Source organism: Trachymyrmex cornetzi, unplaced genomic scaffold (assembly GCF_001594075.2).
Source record: "Trachymyrmex cornetzi isolate Tcor2-1 unplaced genomic scaffold, Tcor1.1 scaffold385, whole genome shotgun sequence".
NCBI lineage: Eukaryota > Metazoa > Arthropoda > Insecta > Hymenoptera > Formicidae > Trachymyrmex > Trachymyrmex cornetzi.
Window position 1 is genome coordinate 156400 of NW_017298586.1, and position 19595 is coordinate 175994.

Below are 19595 nucleotides of genomic sequence, written 5' to 3' on the forward strand. Positions count from 1 at the left end.
CATCCCCCTTAATTGAAAAAGGGTGTTTTCTACCCTTAAAATGCAAAACGGGCCGATATAAAAAAATACGTGTCAAATATTTTTCGATGTTTTAATACCGTGCCAAGTTTCAGAAAAATCGGTGAATGACACACTTGGGTAGGGTTACTTGTCAGTATCAATTTTAAGCGAGCAACACATTTTTTATTAATATTTTACTCTTGTTCCGCCAGCACGCTGAGGTTTTTCATTGTTATTTATGCTTATTTTGCAAGCAACAAGTTCGTAACTTGCACATTTTGAGAGCAACAAATTCAGATGACATCTCAGTACCAATTTTAAGCAAGCAACAAATTTTTTACTAATATTTTATTCTTGTTCCACCAGCTCGCTCAGGTTTTTCGTTGTTATTTACACTTGTACTTTCATAGGTAATGGATTCAAAACTAGGATATTTCGACAGCAACAAACTAGCAACAAATTAGCAACAAATCCCTATGTCATTTTGAAGTAGATTGGCTTTGTTATATGTATATTGTTCCGCTAACTTAACTCCTTTAGCGGAACATCATTTAAAAAAAAATTGGAAGAGCAAAAAATTGTTTTCTTTGGCAACCTTTTAGCAACAAATGTGCAACAAATAAAAATGTTAATTAAAATTGATTCTGCTCACTTCGTTCCGCTAACTTATAAGACGTTTCCTCATCCTCCATCGTCATTCTACATTGCTCGGCGGATAACCCGGGCTCCAATGTATATGTATATATTATACATACATATACTTTGGTAGAAGATATATATATATATGTATATATACATATATACACACACATCCTCTATCAAATTTTCATTAATCGAAATATATATATTTTTACATTTAAGTTCAATAGCATTTAATTTGCACCAGTATGCAAAAGTTGGGATTTGTCGTGTCTCAAGTTATAGTATTGAGATTTGTTATATATATATATAAAAAGTGATAAGGTAATCTACAATAATCCATTTATATTTCTCAAGATGTAATTCTCCAATTACATTAACAATCCAACAAAGAGTTAATCAAAATAGTATACACACACACACATAAGCGTCATAAATGCTTTAATAATTACGTTTTCCAGGAACACTTTCGGAAAGAGCGTCATGTAAAATATTTAAACGTTTAATGTCATTTTGATAGTTTATCATACCTAAATAAATATTTTTTTAAATTAGATTTTTTACAAAACCTTTATAAAATCTTTGTGAAATGCATCATTTCTTGGAATACTAGCTAAAGTCTGAAAGATATTCATCTAGTAATTATTAAGTAAATTTATGACGCTTAGTATACTCTCTTTCTCTTTTATATATATTTCTCTAATGTCTTCCAAACATGTCGACAGCATTGAGCATTCGATAATCCGTGACACTTTAACGCCTGTGAAATGCATTGCGCGTGACGAAAGTTGGTTGTCGCCGATACTATACTTGGAAGACTGACTTGAGATCTGAGATATCATTGCGGTTGAGATTTTCTTCACGTAAACGTACACAAACACAAAAATAAATTACATCTCCATTTCAGTCTCGCAATTCCAATCGTTTAACATCCGATTTTGCGGATTTGAAAATTACCCTGAGTGCATCGCTTTCATACTCGACAGAGGGAAGTTTTTTTTTTAGTGTACTTCGTTGGAAGAAGATAATATCGATTTAAGCGATCGGTAATCGTTGATTCCGTTACATTTCAACTCCGTCGCGCGCGTCATCGTTGAACACCTTGTGATTAAATTTTATATTCTTCGACGTATTTCCTCGGGGATGTCCGATTCGGATATAACCTTAGGAACGTCTTTTTCAGGGCTAGGACTGGGGCTAGGACTAGGGCTAGGCGAGGAACTTGGTGATCTTGAGCTACTGGAGCTTGATCTGGAGCGTTGCTGTCGCTCCCGTTGCGTTTTGTAATCGTGTAAAGGACCGCGAATAATTTTCAGCGTAGTCTCCAACTCGTACGCGCGATTCTTCAACGTATTGTACATGTCAATGTCAAGACCGATCTTTCGCGCTCTTCTATGAAGCACTATTAGGTGGCGTCTATTCAACACGTCCGGCAGCATGTATTCCTAAGTGAAGATACATTAAGAAAAATCATGATTGATCGTATCGTGTTACGTCCTGCGACATTTTGCGTTTGTATAAACCATTTCTGACGATTTGCAACGTTTTGTTATGGGATCAGCTTATAGGTATCTTTTTACTCTCTAAAACCAACCTGTCGAGTCACGAGGTAATAAATAAACCACATCATAGTAGTGCCATAAGTGACGAAGTAAGTGACAGGCTCCATTATATCCCATGAGTATTCCCACCAGGTTAATCTGGCCAACGCCCCAAATTGGATAGACATCATGACTAGGAACGTCCAGACAAAAAAATTCGCCTTCTTGTAAGCGGCATTTTGTATTTCTTGCAATTTCTAGAATGATTAAGAGAACATGAAAACTCCGCGCTCATCATTCACCTTGTATTTTTCTCTCAGCGAAGATAATTTAGCTTCTATCGTATTCTCTAAGTAATTGAGAAAATGAGACCGGAGATGGAGGAATACTTGGGAGTACCGTGGAAGAAACGGCACCTTTTACCTTACCTCATTATTTCATAAGGAGGGAAAAAAAAGACACGGGAAACATTTCGCAGACGTTTTCTTCTTACAATGTTGCGTAACAATGAGCGCGATGCGTATAAAAGGGATTAGAAAAGTATCGTTGGTCGCGTGTGCAAAGTGCGACGCGAGTGTGCTAATTAGAACGCAAGAATATGGCAATTAAGAAAAATAGGCAGAATGCAGTGAGAGAAAACAGACAATGAGAGTGTGTTCGCATTTAAATTTAATTTACGCGCGATAGAAAGCCAATTCATTGGTGCGCCTTATTTAAAGTTACTATTAAATCAATTTTATCCTAACAAATATACCGTTCTTCTTTTAGTAGCACACGTATGCTGCTTAATCCGTATACCATAAAATGGAGTAATTTCGACACAGAATTCGAAATAACTTTGACCCAAATTTTAAAAAATGTTTAGGTAACAACACACATATCTAAAATCAGGATATAAGAGATCTATAAGACATTTTGAAGAAGTTTTATGTCTCGATTTTGACATGTGTGTCATGTGTGTAGGTATGATTAAAATTTGAATCAAAATATAATTTGGGGCAAAAGTTATCCTATTTAACGGTATGTTGCGACATAGGACGAACATGCGTAGGACGAACTAGAAACGTATTTTTACCTGTTCCATGGGTTCCAGCTGTAGTCTAATATTCTCCAGCTCGGCGATAACAGATCTTTCCATGTCGACATGGTACTCCCGCACGTGGAATGCCTCGTATAACTGCGCAACGAGAGCTTGTACGTCTCCGAGTTTCTGTAAATCCTCCTGTGAAACCGGAAGACATACACGTCGATACTTGCGGAACACGATTCGACAAGGGAATTCCCGCCTAACTCGAAATATATTACCGATAAAATATATTACGCTTGAAGAAATATCACTAAAGATTTTAGTCAAGTACATCACAATTGATGCACAAATAAATTAAATTAAATTAAATTAAAGTACATATCGCAACTACATGCGCTTCGCGGGGTCGTATTATAGAAACATAAAGCTAATAAAAGATATCGTTTTTATTTGATAACTCACTGTCGTGCACCTTTCTCGTAACGGCGGCGAGACAACGTATTCGTTATCGTTTATTAATAATTTGAAATCCTCTTCTAAAAGCGATTCTATCGTGTTACTGGAAGCTATCCTGATACCATCTGAAAAAAACGATCAAGACCTTTATCTTGCGGTATTATGTAAGGATTTTAATCTGATTTCCAATTTCTCTGACGTAATGAATGAATTAGCTGAAAAAATGATTTGTACTTACCTAGCGACGTTATGCATGCTCGATCAATGCCACGATCCTCTGTCTTTAGCATATCTAAAAAATTGCCGACCGTGTGCGTTATTGGCTTCATCGTGAACGAGCAGTGTTCTCTCCTGGATGGAAGAGGCACCGTGATTCTGGGAAGTCCTCGGTAATATGCCACGATGACATCCGAACCTGCGTTAATATGTATTCATGCATCACATATTTATTTCGCGTAAAGACACAGATATACGGGGTGTTATATCAACATAAGTTGATCGATCGATTATTTCATAAATATAATATATATTTTATGAATGTAATCGATTGACCACGCGTGCCTGATAGAGAAGGCAATCCAACATACTGACCTATATGTTGATATAACACTTTGTACATAGAGTTCCCTCAGGGCATGGTCTGCATTTTACAAAGTTATTTTCTAAATAGGTCGCTTAATTCCCATAATTAATGACTTTATGAATTATGAATGAGTACAGGAACGGTTTTGTGTTAAAGTATCTAAACATTTAACTAAATACAGATTCGAAAATAATTTTACTCAAAATTTTAATGTAGAGCGCTCAAACTGGTTGTCAACATTGTTCATTAGACTTAAGCGTTCTACGTTATTTTAATTAACAACATTATTTTCATTATATGTATGTATCTAAATATTTTAATACTTCAGTAAAATCATTCTTTCCGTGTAATTACGTTTCACCATAATGAATTTTCGCGTAATTAGCGAACCTCACGTAAAAGTGATTATGAAACTTTGAGCAAATATTTGTTTATAACACATTTTTGCTTTCTCCTATTCATTTTTGTTTTCTTCCTCAGATTTTCCGTGTTAATAACTACTTTTCAAATCTTTAGTGTTAATAACTATTCCGTTCCTATTTTCTAAATTCCTATTTGATCGCATGTATCACGCGGACTTCGACTTGGCGAAAACGATTTGGATTTACACATAAGAGAAAGATGCGTGCGTGCATCGCTTCGCGGATATTTCGCGGATATTCATTGTCAAAAGTTCGGATAAGAAATGTTCTAGTTTGAAATTCAACACTACGTATGCTTAAGCCTACTTTTCCACTCAACAGAATCAAACTACCGTGCAAACCAACATTCTTACACAAAATTATTTTTACTTATAAATAGTATCAACTTAAATTGTTAAAATATTGGCTAATTAATATTTGAATCAGGTTATTTCTGGCAATTTGATTAAATAATATATTATAATTATTAATTTTATGTAATGATTAAAATTATAAAGTAGTTAGAACGGAACATAATGTTCCGGTGAGGCAACAGAAATGTGCGAAATGCGCGATTATAAGAATATGCGTTAACATTAGTTACACACTAGATACTTGTTTTGTATTATACATATGTACGTCATACCCTGCATCGTGTACCTACGAAATAAGTCTAGAAAATATTTTCAGTTATAATAAATCAAACTGTGGAGGACAGTCTTTTGATAAATAGTCCTATTTTTTTTTAATTAATTGGTCTCAATAATTGACGAGCAATATTGCAAATTATAGAGAATATGATAAAATTTTAAATTTGATAAGAATGTCTCCCAATTATTGCCAATATAAAATAATGTAACAAATTTTCTATATGCTAAAATCGATCTAATAAAGAACTTAAACAATTATGGAACCGTTATGTGTCCCTCTTCAAGCCATACAACTTTTTTCTGAAACATTTTTGCTTACCGGATTCAATTTTCGATATATTTCAGTACTTTGTTTTAGGTGGGTCACCCCGTATATTTATGAATCTTTCTGGGCAACTATCATGGAAAAAGTCGGAATGAATTCCGATCTGAATTAGTTAATTATTTCCTAGATTTCTATTGTATTTTCCGAGAAATCGGAATAATTCTGACCGGTATTCATTCCAACATGTTTTATGATAGGTATCCAGATAGTATATTTTTACAATACTTAATGGTCCAATATGTTAAATGTAAATACACTCATTAGAAACAAAATGAATTTTTGCAAAGTGTTCAAACAAACCTATTACACTTTTTTATTTTTGGCAGGTTTCCTAAGCTTTCCCGGATAAATAAGCTTTCTTTCATGAATATATGAATTTTAAAAATGGTAACGCTAAAAATTTTAGACTCGCTTTTTTCATTCTAGTAATGTCCTTAGAAATATTACACAGTGCATTTTTCAAATTAGAAAAAAAAAACATATTTGCGGGGGTCGACAAAGTGCATCGTTTCCGCGACTTTGCTCGCGTGATAATCATGCAATCGAGAGCTGGATTGTATTAACCTGGTTACGAGCCGTTGATATGAGGAAGGTATTAGAGTGTGGAGAACGGAATGGGACGAACCGCGGATCTTTCCCGTTGTAAGCAGAACGGAACCGAGCGTTAATCCGCCTGCGCTAACGATGTCTGAAAATGGATCTTTTGACGCAAAAACTGTTTTTATAGGTTCCTCAAGTTTAAATTTGTTGAAGTCGTTAATTCAGTAAAGTAATAAGAGATGAAATTAAAGACCGTACCACCTTGAAATATTAAGAAACTGCGAAGGATACAGATAGATGAAAGAAAATAAAAACGTTATTTGATAAAATAAACAAATAAATTTTGAAAAATAATCTATAATCCAATATATTTATAAAATAAAAAAATGTTACGTAGGAAAAACATTTTTGACGGGAAAATGATACATGAATATTATATATTTCAATCTAGAGTTATGATAGACATGCGAATTTCTCATATTTGACATGGTAATAAAATGAGATAATGTATGAAATCGACGTTTATGATGGATAGATACGCGAAAGGATTTATCGCTTTAGATCAAATGAATCTACTGTAAATGATGAGAAGTTTATAACATGATATTTGTGAATAATGTTTTTAGTCAATATTTCCTTAATATAAAACATCATTTTTTGTCTGCAATAAAAATATTTTATATTTTAAATAAAGTTTACTTTTTTAAACAAAGAAAAAAAATATTTTATCTTTTTGCATTAATCTCATTTTAGACGTGTTGCGATGTTACAATAATATTTGCTAAAATAATATTTGTTATATAAAAATGTATACAACATGTTGTCGTGTTTATCGTGTGTATAAAATACGGTTATTTACAATATTATTTATACATGCGCATAAAAAACCATCGATGTATCACTTCGTTCACATGGAAATTTCGCGGTACGTAATCAGCGATTGTTTGTCATCGAGAGTTCTCGTCCCGAAAGGGAAATATATAAGTATACATATATATAGCGGTAGATAAGATTCCTCAATCATTCGAAGGTGCGATCGTCGTAGAAGCAATCAGTAGCAATTGGTAGCTGTAACTTCTCAGGTTCGGTGTCGTGTTAATTGAATGTTCGTTAGGCGAATACAGGCAATGTCCGGCAATTAGTGCGCCTCCTTCCACGCAAACGATGTCCGCATGCATGGCGGTGTGCATCGCTCGGCAGTAGGTTGGTACGCAGATGGAAGAGGCAAGAAATTTACCACCACCTAGCCATCCGCCTCCCTTCTTCCAACGATCACGGTGTGATGCGGTGGTGAAGTTTTCTGTGCCGCCACAGTCTACCATAAGATCCTGTTCAATTAATAAGTGGCGTGACCGTGGAACCAAGCCGACATTGCAGTTGCAGTTCTTTTTTTTTGTGACAATATCCTGAGCTTCTTTGAGTTTCTCTAGACTTGCAAATCGAATCTGCTCTCAGATCTATTCTCTGGAGATGTACGACTGACGAGCGCCCAGGGAAATTCCCGAGGGTAGGTGCGGATATTCCATAATACAGCCGGATTGACGGTTCGATTTATCTCGGCCTTTCCGAGAAATGATGCCGTTAGTACCTGAGTAATTGCTTAGTGAGACTCGTGCGAATCCCTAAGATAATAAATCGAAAGATTTAAGGGAAGGAAAAACCGGAACCATAGATCATTGTGTCAACTCTACCGCCACAGTCTACTACAATATCCTGTTCAATTAATAAATAGAGTGAGAGAGTTCACTTTCGGTATGATCTTTTAAAAATCTTCTAACACAAATTTATTCCATTCTTGCATTAAATCCAAGTATAGTTATTTCATGTAGTTTTGCGCGTTATTAAATTTAATTACACAGCTGCTTTTATGAAATCTGGTTTACTTGGAATATTACACGCTCCGAATACTTTAACTACAACGGATCAAATATGTGTACAGTTAAAACGAAAAGAAAACATATTAACTTGTAATTTTAAATTTCTGTAAATGTGTAAATGTAGTTATTATGTTATTAATATGCAGCTATGGAATTCAATAGCCTCATAAAAATGAAAATAAGGATAATTTAATTCACTATAACTTTAATCTCAGCTAGGTAAAGAAGTCTCTAATTAAATGTATAAGTTTTTCAATAAAATAATATCTTTTAGCAATAATATGCATAAATTAAATCTTTGTAAAGTAATTCTTTTATATTTTAACTCAATTAAAAGGGTAAGGAAAATTCTACCTGGAAAATTGTAAGAAAGTCTTTCGCACACATGCATTCACTTTTCTATTCTTTTTTTAATTACCGTATAACTTTCAACAGAAACAAATTGTGAGAAATTTACGCGCCGGTGATCGCCTAGAAAGTCTCTAAAGTCCTGACACGTGGAAACATCTTATCGAATTGGACGAAGGAAGAAATGATATTCTTGTGTAAAGCGATATAAGAATTAAATTTATGTATAAGAAATTACCGAGCATGAAATTATTTATTATAATTTCATCGTTCTTTCAGGATCTGTAATTCGTGCGTTACGCATTTCGCGATAGCTGATAAAAATTTTCGAGATCAAACCTTTATTAATTTAATTGATAATTCGCATGTGATTGACACTGTTGTAGTTTCACTTCCTCTTTTGGTAATAATGTCGTATTATGCTTTATCTGATGTTATCTCATATATATATAGTGATTACAGTCGTATTATGCTTTATCAGATGTTATATCATAATCTATATAGATTACAGTCGGCGACATTTGAGATATCTCGATAGCATGGATTACTACCATAAAGGTATTACGTTTCCTCAAACAATATATTAAGTTACAAAAAGAACGTTCCAAATTTCACATTTGCACATATATGAAAAATTATAATATGCAAAACTATAATTGTAAATTTATAAATATGCATAGTAGTTAAAAAATAAATAAAATTTAGTAGTTTCCGTTTTCATTATTCGATTTTTAATTTTATATTTGACCCTTGACTTTCAAATTTCCAATTTGCCAATTTGAATATTTTTCTATGAATTTAGAGAATACATTGCGATTTTGCTATTTTAATTGAGAGCAATGTGCACCGCGCAAAATGAACGTGACGCTAGACAGCAACTCGATTTTTCGTAACGTGAATGTTCATTGGCTAAAGCACTTGGGATGCATGGATAATATATGAGTATTCCCTTAGGATGCCGGAAGCTGTGAGATGGGTGCATGTACGTGATCGCTCGGTTAGGTATTAAACTACCACCGTTCTACATATATTGCATGTCCATATAAATAACGGATTAAAATATTTCGAATTTATGTTGTCGTCAAGACAGAATTCTATATCAAACGGTATGTCTTATATTTATACATTCTCATGTTTAATTCGTCACATTCAGGTACTTATTTGAGTAAAATTAGAAAAAAGATACAAAAACTTGTTATTCGAACAAACAAATGAAATATTATAATCAAGATTTTACAATATGCTTGGATTTGTTGAAAAACGGTACAGAAATTATTTAAAACTACGTATTTAAAAAATAAGTTAAAATTACTCAACAATTTTTAGTTACTTACGAATTTAAGAATTTTTAAGACTATAACAATAAGGGAACACAACCAAATGTCCTTTTCTGATTAATAAGTTGGATTTAAAATATAATAGACTATAAGAAACACGTCTTTTCTTATGACGTGCTTTCTCGCACTTAACAGAGTGAAAGCCTTCCTAGAAAAAAATCGATTTTTTTCTTTCTGAGTGAGTAAACTATAACATCAAAAATAAAAAAAAATGTTTTAAATGAGAGAGAGAGAGAGAGAGAGAGAGAGAGAGAGAGAGAGAGTTAAATTATTTTATGAATATAATATAAAAACTGAATAGCTTTAAAACTTTAAACATAAAAAATTTTTTTTAATAAAAAATATTTTATTTAAAATCGTAAAAAAATGTTTCTTAAATGAAAGTTTCAAGAGAATTTTATGATGACAAAAAAAATTATAATTTTTTATTTCTATAAATGTATAAAAATAAACATTGTTTTATTTATAAAGATAAAAAATTTTAATCATTATGCTATAATAAAATACTCTTAAATCTCTTATTCATTTTTTATTTAGAATATTTTTAAATAAAATTGTAAAAAAATGTTCTAAAAATTAAATTGATTTCAAGAGTACTATAAAAATAATAAAATTTTTTTAATATAGATGAAATACTTTTATTAAAGAAATTTTTTTATCATATTCAAAATTTATTAAAATCGGACAAATATATTTGGTGTCCTTGTAACTTATATTCTCTTGTAAGTTATTTTAAAAATATCTACGAGAAGAAATCATAAATACAATAAACTGGACAATACTGTCTTGCTTATTTGATTTTATAGTGGGTCAGAACCTGACGGTTAAGACCCTTTCTCGAAAAAGTTAACGTTAGAATATCTCTATGTTCGCAATTTAACGGTTCGTGCTGCCTCGAATTTATATACCTCTTGGATCGATTTTATTCACGGGAAAACACGCCATCTAGTAACGAGTCATGGTACAAACATTCATGCTGCAAGAGCGAAGTCGATAAGAATAGGAGTAGGGATAAACGCTTTTTAGCTCGTGCCGCTGGCACGTGCAGCAAGACAGAGCCTTTCATTTTACTTCTTTGAATCTTTTTAAAATATTACGTACTTTCCTGAGATACATATGAATACCTCACGAGAGCATTTCCTACGTCAAATTCAACATTTTTGTGCTCAGTCTTTTGGCAAAAATTGAATAATCTACTACTCGTAACGCCGAGTGAGCTCTAAATATATTCGAAAACAAGGTTGACAATGCTTTTAAACGACGCCTTTCACGTCATTAGTTATGCGACCGGTAGCTGTTACGTAGATAAACAGCGCAGAAAAAGAATCGAATTACATCATCGTTTTGCCGGCGTCCGTTTTGTTTAAAGATGTATAAAACTGACCGATTATGTTGTTATATTAATATAGACTGAATGTGTTATTATACCGACTGATTATGTATTATATAATTGTACATCGAATATATAATTATAAATTAACAAATGTATCCTTTGTTATCCGTGTCAAAAAAGATGATGTAGACTTAGACTGTAACAGACAATACATAAGTACATCATAAACTTTTAATGGGATTCTAAATTATGATAAGTAAGTCAAGGAGTCATGCCCTAAGAGAGAGAACGTACATTTATTTTACAGTAAATATACCTTTGAATCTTTAACACCAGTAGTAAGAGCTTCCAAAGTTTTTGCTGCTAAGATTCTTAACGCGCAATTCTAAGAATATTTTAAACGATACTGTACTTTTCGCTTGTATTTTTGCGCTATAGAGGTATTATCGAAGTTCGTAATGATCCACGTCGAGTTTATTGGACTTTTCACTGCGGATCTCCTCGATATTCAACGTCTTATAAGTTAGCAGCGATACAAAGTGAATAGAGTCAATTCTAACCAACATTTTTATTTGTTGCTAAAAAGTTGCCAAAGAAAAAAATTTTTTATTTTCTTGAAAAGATAATGTTCTGTAAAAGATCGGAACATTAATTTTTTTTAAGAAGGAAGTTAGCGGAACATTATATATAAAAGAGTGAAATTATGCTTAACAATAATGTAGAGGAATTTATTGCTAATTTGTTGTTTATCGAAATATCCAAGTTTTGAATTTGTTCACACTTATTTCACAAGTAACGGATTAAAAACTTGAAAGATATATGTGAATTACTAATATACATATATAGTGTATATTAGTAATTCAAGATTGAATTATTTTAAGCAATGAAGATCCAGGTTCGACCGTAATAGGCATTTTAAATTTCTAGTATTGATTGTGTTTCTCACATATGCGGTCTAAAATAAAGATTCTTAATATTGTTTGGATATTTCAACTGTAACAAATTAATAATAAATTCCTACATTGTTGTTACAATTTCGTTATTAGATATGTATCGTTCCGCTAACATAATCTTTCTTTAGCGGAACATCATTTTTAAAGGAAAGTTAGAGAGCAAATTTTTTTCTTAGCAGGTATTTAGCAACAAATGAGCAACAAATAAAAATATTAGAATTCTGTTCACTTTGTTTCGCTATAACTTATAAAATATTGATATTAATATGTTCATCCAGCATTTTCTTGTTCGCCAACTCGCGAGTGCAAAGTACATTTCGATTCAATATTAATAATCGATTGCGAATAAATAATAATCGGTGCTGCCATTAATAATGCTTGACTTTATTGTATTTTCTGATACTTGATGCATCCTTTTCAATGAGGTTTATCGGGGTTTATAGTTTTCCGATCGAACTACTTAAATAAAGAGATATACCTATAGCCGACAATCGTACACTTATATATCAAAAGAGTAATAACAACCTAATTTTTTGAGTAGATAATATTTTGTCATTTTTAACGTCCATGAGTGTCAAAATATAAATCAACCATTTCTGTAGTTGAATTGTTTAGTTTTAAATAATGCAGTTCATATGCATTTAATAAAGAAATTTAATAAATATTTATTATATGCATAACGTATGTATTTAATAAAGAATAAATTAAATTTTTTAGTCAAATTTAATGCATTTCTTGAGTTACATTGTTTAACTTCATTGTTTTAGTTAAATTAATGACGTATTAAATAAAAACAATAACGATTTATACAAATGATTAAAAATAAAATTGAGTATAATTTGACATTATGGTTCGTATTCAAAATGAGCTTTTATTGATAAATGTGGGCTTTTATTTCTGAAATTCTACAGTAATGTAACATAAATTATAGATGCTAAATGTGCATCAACATCGTTAATTATAAACACATTTTGAATGTGAGCCTATAAATATAACAATAACGTAGAATATGTAATTGCCGCACTATACTTTTGAATGTTTACAAGATGTGTAACGACGAAATACAAGCCATTCACATGATATCACTCCACCATTAAATGTGAATTTCTATTCAGGTCTCTTCGCAGTCGACCATGGGCGGTGTGCAGAGCGGGACTCATAATCTTGGCGAGGCGTTATGGGTGCAGGAGCGACAGAGACAGAAGTGTCATCGGTAAGTAGTGAATTCCTTAATAATGCAACGCAGGAAGTGTTCGCTATACTATACGCGAGACACACGAGCGATGCAGATACTCGAGACAAAATTCGAGACATGCAGGAGGTCAATTTTAGTTTCCGAAATGATTAATTTCTTTGGTACTAATAAAAGATCTAAAACTTCATATCACATCTCTCTTATTAATTAATTGCTAGTTATGTCCTCCGGCTTTGTACCGAGTAATATTAAAGATTGATGAAGATGCTCTAATAATTATGTCAGGGAATATTTTTCTATCTGGACCGACAATTCACTAATTATTCAAGCGTCGGAAAAGTTTCAGAATTACGGTAATTTTCCTGTGAATATACAAAATCGAAACTCGTCTCGATTCATTCTTATTCAACGAAATTTCCTTCACAGTTGCAATAATTATGATTGTAGGGTAAAAACAGGTAATGAGAATATTCGTTCTTATAAATTAACATTATTCCGATATAAATGTGTATTAAGAATTTATGTATTATAGAACTCTTGAGAAACATATTATTAGCTATAACGTCTAAATGAAAATTAATGAAAGTTTTCAAAAATTAAATTCAGCTTCAGTATTAACAAGTGAATTGTAATTATATATATATAATAGATGTATATATATATATATATATATATATATATATAACCTATGATATCTCCAGAGAAATAAAAATGAAAATAAATAAATAAAAATAAATAAAACATTAAAATAAATTAAAAAAATAAATAAATCAAAAAATCAAAAAATAAAAATAAAAATAAATGCTTATATTGAAAAAAAAATCGTGGTTACATCTAGTTCGCTGTTTATTATGACGTTTGTCAACAACTATGACAACTTCCAACGATAGAATGCAGTGCTTTTTTTAAAAAGTAAATCCTTATTCCACATCAATAATTCTAACATTACCTGCTTTTATTCTACCTGTATATTACATTTAGTAGTAGACAGATAAAATTTATTGTTCCCGCATGAGATTTCAAAAATTTCCGCTTCCAACACATATATGATCAAAATAGAAAATATTGTGTTTAAAAGCAATAAATGCAGCTTTCCTTTGGATTATTCTGCATGATCGCAAAAAATCGAGATAAAACAGTCAATTTAAACTGGGACAAGGTTGCCACGAATAATTTAGAAGATCCCCGGAAAATTTAGCCCATGCCACTCCGAGCTTCTCCACTTTGAGATCTAGAGTCCCGTTCGTCTCACAGTTTCTCAGACGATGCGTCACAATTAGTAATGGTTAATAGCTAATTACTGCCGTATTGCCACGGTAAGGCAAAGATTATTAACACGGTTGTGGTCTAATTACGCGACTCTGTCTGAACGTTTTTTTTTTAATACGAGCAGAGACTGCAAAATGCTAACCGCAAATTCCCGTTTTATTTTGAGAACCAAATAAAGATTCATGCGCGTTGGCGTTTTGCAATATCATTCAGTTATAAATGATTCTTTCCAACTATGCTGTGTAATCTGTTTCAATTAATCCTGTAAAATTAAAACAAGCGCACACAATCCAGAAAAATTGTGTCAACTTATAGCTCTAAGTGTACAAGGTTAATTTTCGCCATAAAAGCGAAAATAACAATTTTGCAACCTCTACTTGTTTTGTTAATTTAATTAGAATGCTTCGTATAAATTTGATGAATGCGCCTTAAACAGAGCTTCAGTGACAAAATTTTTATTTCAGAGTTAAATTCTCCTAGATAGATTCAACCTGGTTGTGTTTCCAGATTATCGTGTTTGCTATTACTCAATTAGATTTCCGTTCATTAGGAGTAATTACGCTGTAAAGTAATTTGAACGTATATAATAATACATATATAGTTGCAACGTTACGTTTCAACATGAACATATTTTCAGATAGATATATCTAACAATATTGATATATTATGATAATCGAAAGAAAGATATCAGAAATGTAGTTGCAATAATTAATTTTGAGATAATATCCTCTTTCATGTATGTATAACAATATTGATTTACGATATTTATCGAAACGATATTAGGCAATTATTCAACAGGATCAATCTGCGTCAAACAATTCGCGCGATCCACCGAGGTATCGCTAATTAGCGCGCGACTCGCGCGGCAGCGTGTGTCGTAGCGTGATCGTAGTAGCGGAACACCGGATATCCGTCTTTGCGTCCGAATATCTCTCTCTCAGTTTCTCTCCGTTTCCCTCCTTTTCCAACCGTTTCTCCCCGTTCCTCTCTCCTGATAATACGTACGCACACGTGCACACTACACGACACAAAGGGCTTGACAAACCGCGTGTGTCTCCTGCACATCGGAAATCACTCGCAACGCGAGGAGAGGACCGACGGTGCGAAGTGTCGTCAGTGCGAAGTGCTGCAGCTTGACCAGCGATGTACGTTGTCAAGATTGTCTACTGCCAGGTGACGATGGAGTTCGTCGACCGTGATATGGGAACACCGAGGTAGATCGCAAATGATAGAGACGTTCATTCTAAAAAGGCTGTACAAGCGGTTAAATATTTCGCTTTTTTTAATTACACTAACATTTTTAAGATTTTTTAAATTCATTTCGTTTATTTAATCTTATCGCTTTTTGACATTTTTGACAAATTCTCTAGAAAGAAAATATAAAAATATGGAAATAAATCCATAAAAATGGAACAATATAGGACAAAAATATAAAAAATTTTAGAGAATATCTATGTAAATATTTTTTATACAGCCTTTTTTAAATGAAGTTCTTGGTTTTATTATGAAAAATTGTTATATTTTTATTAATAACTTGTTTTATTAAAATAAAAACTTTTAGATTAATGAGTCATCATTATATTGCAAAAGTGCATAAAAATAGCTTCACGGGTGTGAGTATTATAATTTAAAATCGCAAGAAATTCCATGCATTATATTTGTGAGTTAACTCTTCTCGCTAAATATTAAATCATATGCATCAGGAATTATTACAAAAATTTACCAGTTTAGCACAATATTTTTTTAGAAAAATGTTATCAAAGATATTTTAGATACATAAAATTTTCATATTTTAAAAAATTTAATTAATACACATTTTTTTACACAATGTCTAAACAATTATATACCGATATATTGTTAAAAGAGCAAATCCAAAAAAGTAAAATAAGACTAATGCCGAATTTTTAATAATACACACAATTTTAAATTTAAAGATATAAATAAATTACGTCTTTTGAACTCTCGATTTGTTGTAAATAGCAGATGAAAAAATTAAATAAAGATTTATGCTAATCTCTAATAATCAGCTTTTTATTCATCGCAATGGTTGTTTGTTGCATGTCATAACGCAACTAGTCTACGATATAAACTTAGTCCATCAGCAAAACGAGAGTCCGTAATGACGTCCGCCGTCATCTCGAAATATCGCTGGATTATTCTGGGAGTTGTCTCGTTTGTTTTAGTTCTTACTGCAAACCGTCGTCAAATTCCGCCTGGTAAACGGAGTGACAAGATGTGTTCATGTTTAAAATGACGCATTAGCGTGGCAATTTGCCAACATACGCGTAATTTCAATCAGCGATCAGCAGAGAAATAGGCTTTTGTAATCACGTTATAACGTAGATGAAGCTCCTTTAACATGCTGCTTTGATATCTTTTGCAAGGAGATTTACTTTCATAATTCATCGTATGAAAATTGAAAATACGAGACTTTTAAGAACACCCCGTAAGATGAAATACTCGAGAGAAAATACTCATTGATCAGTACAACGAGAAAATCAAGTTCTCATTAAAAAACATTATCAACATATATAGAATTTCCCTAGTGAGAATAGGAACGTACTCTCTATTGTGTAACTTCCTGTCGGTTCGTGGCCTCGTTTCCTGACCTTTCCATCGTAACGAGAAAACCATCGAAATAATCGGTTCTACTTTCCTATCTTTATTTGTTGTAACAAATACGAGCACGATTTCGTTGTTGGTTCATAAAATTTAAATCATTCGTCAAAGTTTCCGTCTAATTGTTCTAACGAGATGCTGACGCGAACATTCGTCAACATGGAGGCTCCATATGATTGATGAAGTCCTGGACTTTGTTATGCTTTCGACTTAGATACAATTTGCGATTGGCCTCGCGAAGATCCTCTTGCTCTTACGTAATAATAATTTTATTACACAGACAATGTTTTTTTTTCACGATGAGCGCATCGTTACGTAAAGAAAGCAACCATCCTTGAAGCGGTAACATTAAAATCGATGGCTAGATTAGGTAAGAGTGATTCTTGGTCCATCCAAGACCCAGTTTTGAACACCTGCTTTGCTGTGCTCGCATATATAAATTGCGATAGAAAATGTACATATAAATGCAAAAAGCTAATTGTTGATTCGCTAAGCGAGTCTACAATTATTCAGTTAAGGAAATATTTGTCTAAAAGGATTTCATCATGACGTACTTTTTTATACTATAATACTATAGCAAAGAAAATACCTATTTTCTAACTGTCTTTAAAGACCGAATTCTCTTAATCACTTAATTGAACGTTTATTAACAATTTAATTAAATTTGGCTATTAAAAAAGTATCGATGAATAGACTAGAGGATCCATAAATGAAGAAAGACATAAAAGATAAATTATATTATATTATAGCAAATAATAAAATTTAATGTTCCTTAACAGTGGCATATTAGTATTCCTTCGTCATTATCAGTGGAAAGTGAATCAAGCAATTCTAAATTTTGTAAGTGTCAATGACCGAGGATTAAATTACATAGGTACGTATCACTTCACATTACCACTCGCTTTCACGTCGCGTTTCTGGTGTAAAGCATCAATTTCTCCGTAGTTCTCTCGCGATAAACCGCGGATCGTCGGTTGTGCGGAATCCCTAATGATGTTTCAGGTAATCAAGCCTAATTGATTCCATCTACGTACTATCGGTTAGTACATAATTGATTCTCAAAGTGTTTCGTGGAAAGCGGTGAGAAGCGGAAGAACAATCGGTGAAGATCATTTCACGTACGAAAGTTTTACAATTGAACGCAATTACATTCGTATAATTGCTTCTACTATGACAATTATCGTTCGCAATATTCGAAACGAGAAAGAATACTGATAAACAAAATAATTATCGGTAATAATATTGCTCGAGATGTATTATAAATTAATTATCGACAAGAGTTTTCGTTCATTTAAAGGTTTGATAATGATATTTTTGATATTTCAGCATTTGATATATTACGTATATAATTCAATTATATAAATTACAAGAAATTTTCGTGTTCCAAACAATTGTTAATTTACATTGAAATAAAATTGTATGTCAAAGAAAGTTAGAAAATTTCCGTAATAGAATTTGAAAAAATTTCATCATTACAATATTAGTGAATTAGTAAAAAGGAAGACGATGGCGCGCTTCGTACTACTCTTTGCATAGCGCACGAATCACTGCGACCAGGTGCGTCAAAGAACGAAGGCAGGTGAACTTGGGGGGTCACTCGTGTGCACTGCATTCAATTGTACCCAGTATACACATTTCGTTTCACACGGTGAAGTAGTTCCCTCGACAACCTTATGATTCATCGGTTGAAAACCGCGCAGAGGGGATGGAATGGCTGTGGTTGTTTGCGCCTTTTTTGACTTGATACCCCAGTTGCATATCGGTTGCATGCAACGACAAACCCGGGATGTCGTTCAATCACAATTTCCATTGTGCGCGCATATCCTGTGCGAGGTGAAATAATCCTTTACCGATTTATTGAGTACATCCTCGACCCGGAAAGGACGCTCAGGAAATTGTGCGCGTTTCAGGTAAATTACGTCAATCAAAAGTAAAACAAAAAATTAATGATATATTAAAATTAGAAGTGGGCGAATCAAGCATTTGTGAGGTCGAATCGAATCGAATTTGAAATCTTTACGATGAATCGAATAAAATCGAATTTCTGTAATTTGAAAACGAATCGAATTCTTTGGATTTATATTAAAAGCTAAAAAAAAGAGAAAACATTATATTGAAAAATTAATCATTATCAATTTACAGGTATATCCAAAAATAAACAATATGACAAAAGTGTATTATAAAAAGAATCTTATTTTTTATTAGAAGGCATTTTTATCAGCGCGCGTACAATTTTTGTGCTTATTCATCGCATATTCGGTTATCATTGGACTCTATTGGCTGTATTGAAAAGACAAAATTGCTCAGTGACTCTTTATTTGATTTATCAGAAAAATAATGCTATATATTTTTTAAAATACTAGTCATTTTCTCTAAGTAAATGTATTTAAATAAATTTATCTCACAAGGGAACGGTCGGAACTGTCCCTCACCGATTTTAATGCGCTTTGGATATGTTGTAAAGCATCAAAAAATATTCGACCCATATTTTTTTATAGCGGC

General features: G+C 32.4%; 2 protein-coding genes across 2 annotated transcripts in view; one reads left to right on the top strand and one right to left on the bottom strand.

Annotated features, from left to right (window-relative positions):
* Positions 1–1304: 1304 nt before the first annotated feature.
* The window catches only part of MCU (mitochondrial calcium uniporter), a 67388-nt gene continuing 49097 nt past the window's right edge, over positions 1305–19595 (bottom strand). The window contains exons 3-7 of the mRNA XM_018511718.1: positions 3902–4078; positions 3670–3788; positions 3256–3402; positions 2234–2437; positions 1305–2084 (exon numbers count right to left, since the gene is read on the bottom strand). Coding sequence (XP_018367220.1) covers positions 1755–2084; positions 2234–2437; positions 3256–3402; positions 3670–3788; positions 3902–4078 — 977 coding nt within the window. The 3' untranslated portion in view covers positions 1305–1754. The remainder of the gene's footprint in view (positions 2085–2233; positions 2438–3255; positions 3403–3669; positions 3789–3901; positions 4079–19595) is intronic.
* The window catches only part of jv (javelin), a 32001-nt gene continuing 19869 nt past the window's right edge, over positions 7464–19595 (top strand). The window contains exons 1-2 of the mRNA XM_018511717.1: positions 7464–7669; positions 13126–13223. Of these exons, the coding sequence (XP_018367219.1) occupies positions 13144–13223 (80 nt within the window). The 5' untranslated portion in view covers positions 7464–7669; positions 13126–13143. The remainder of the gene's footprint in view (positions 7670–13125; positions 13224–19595) is intronic.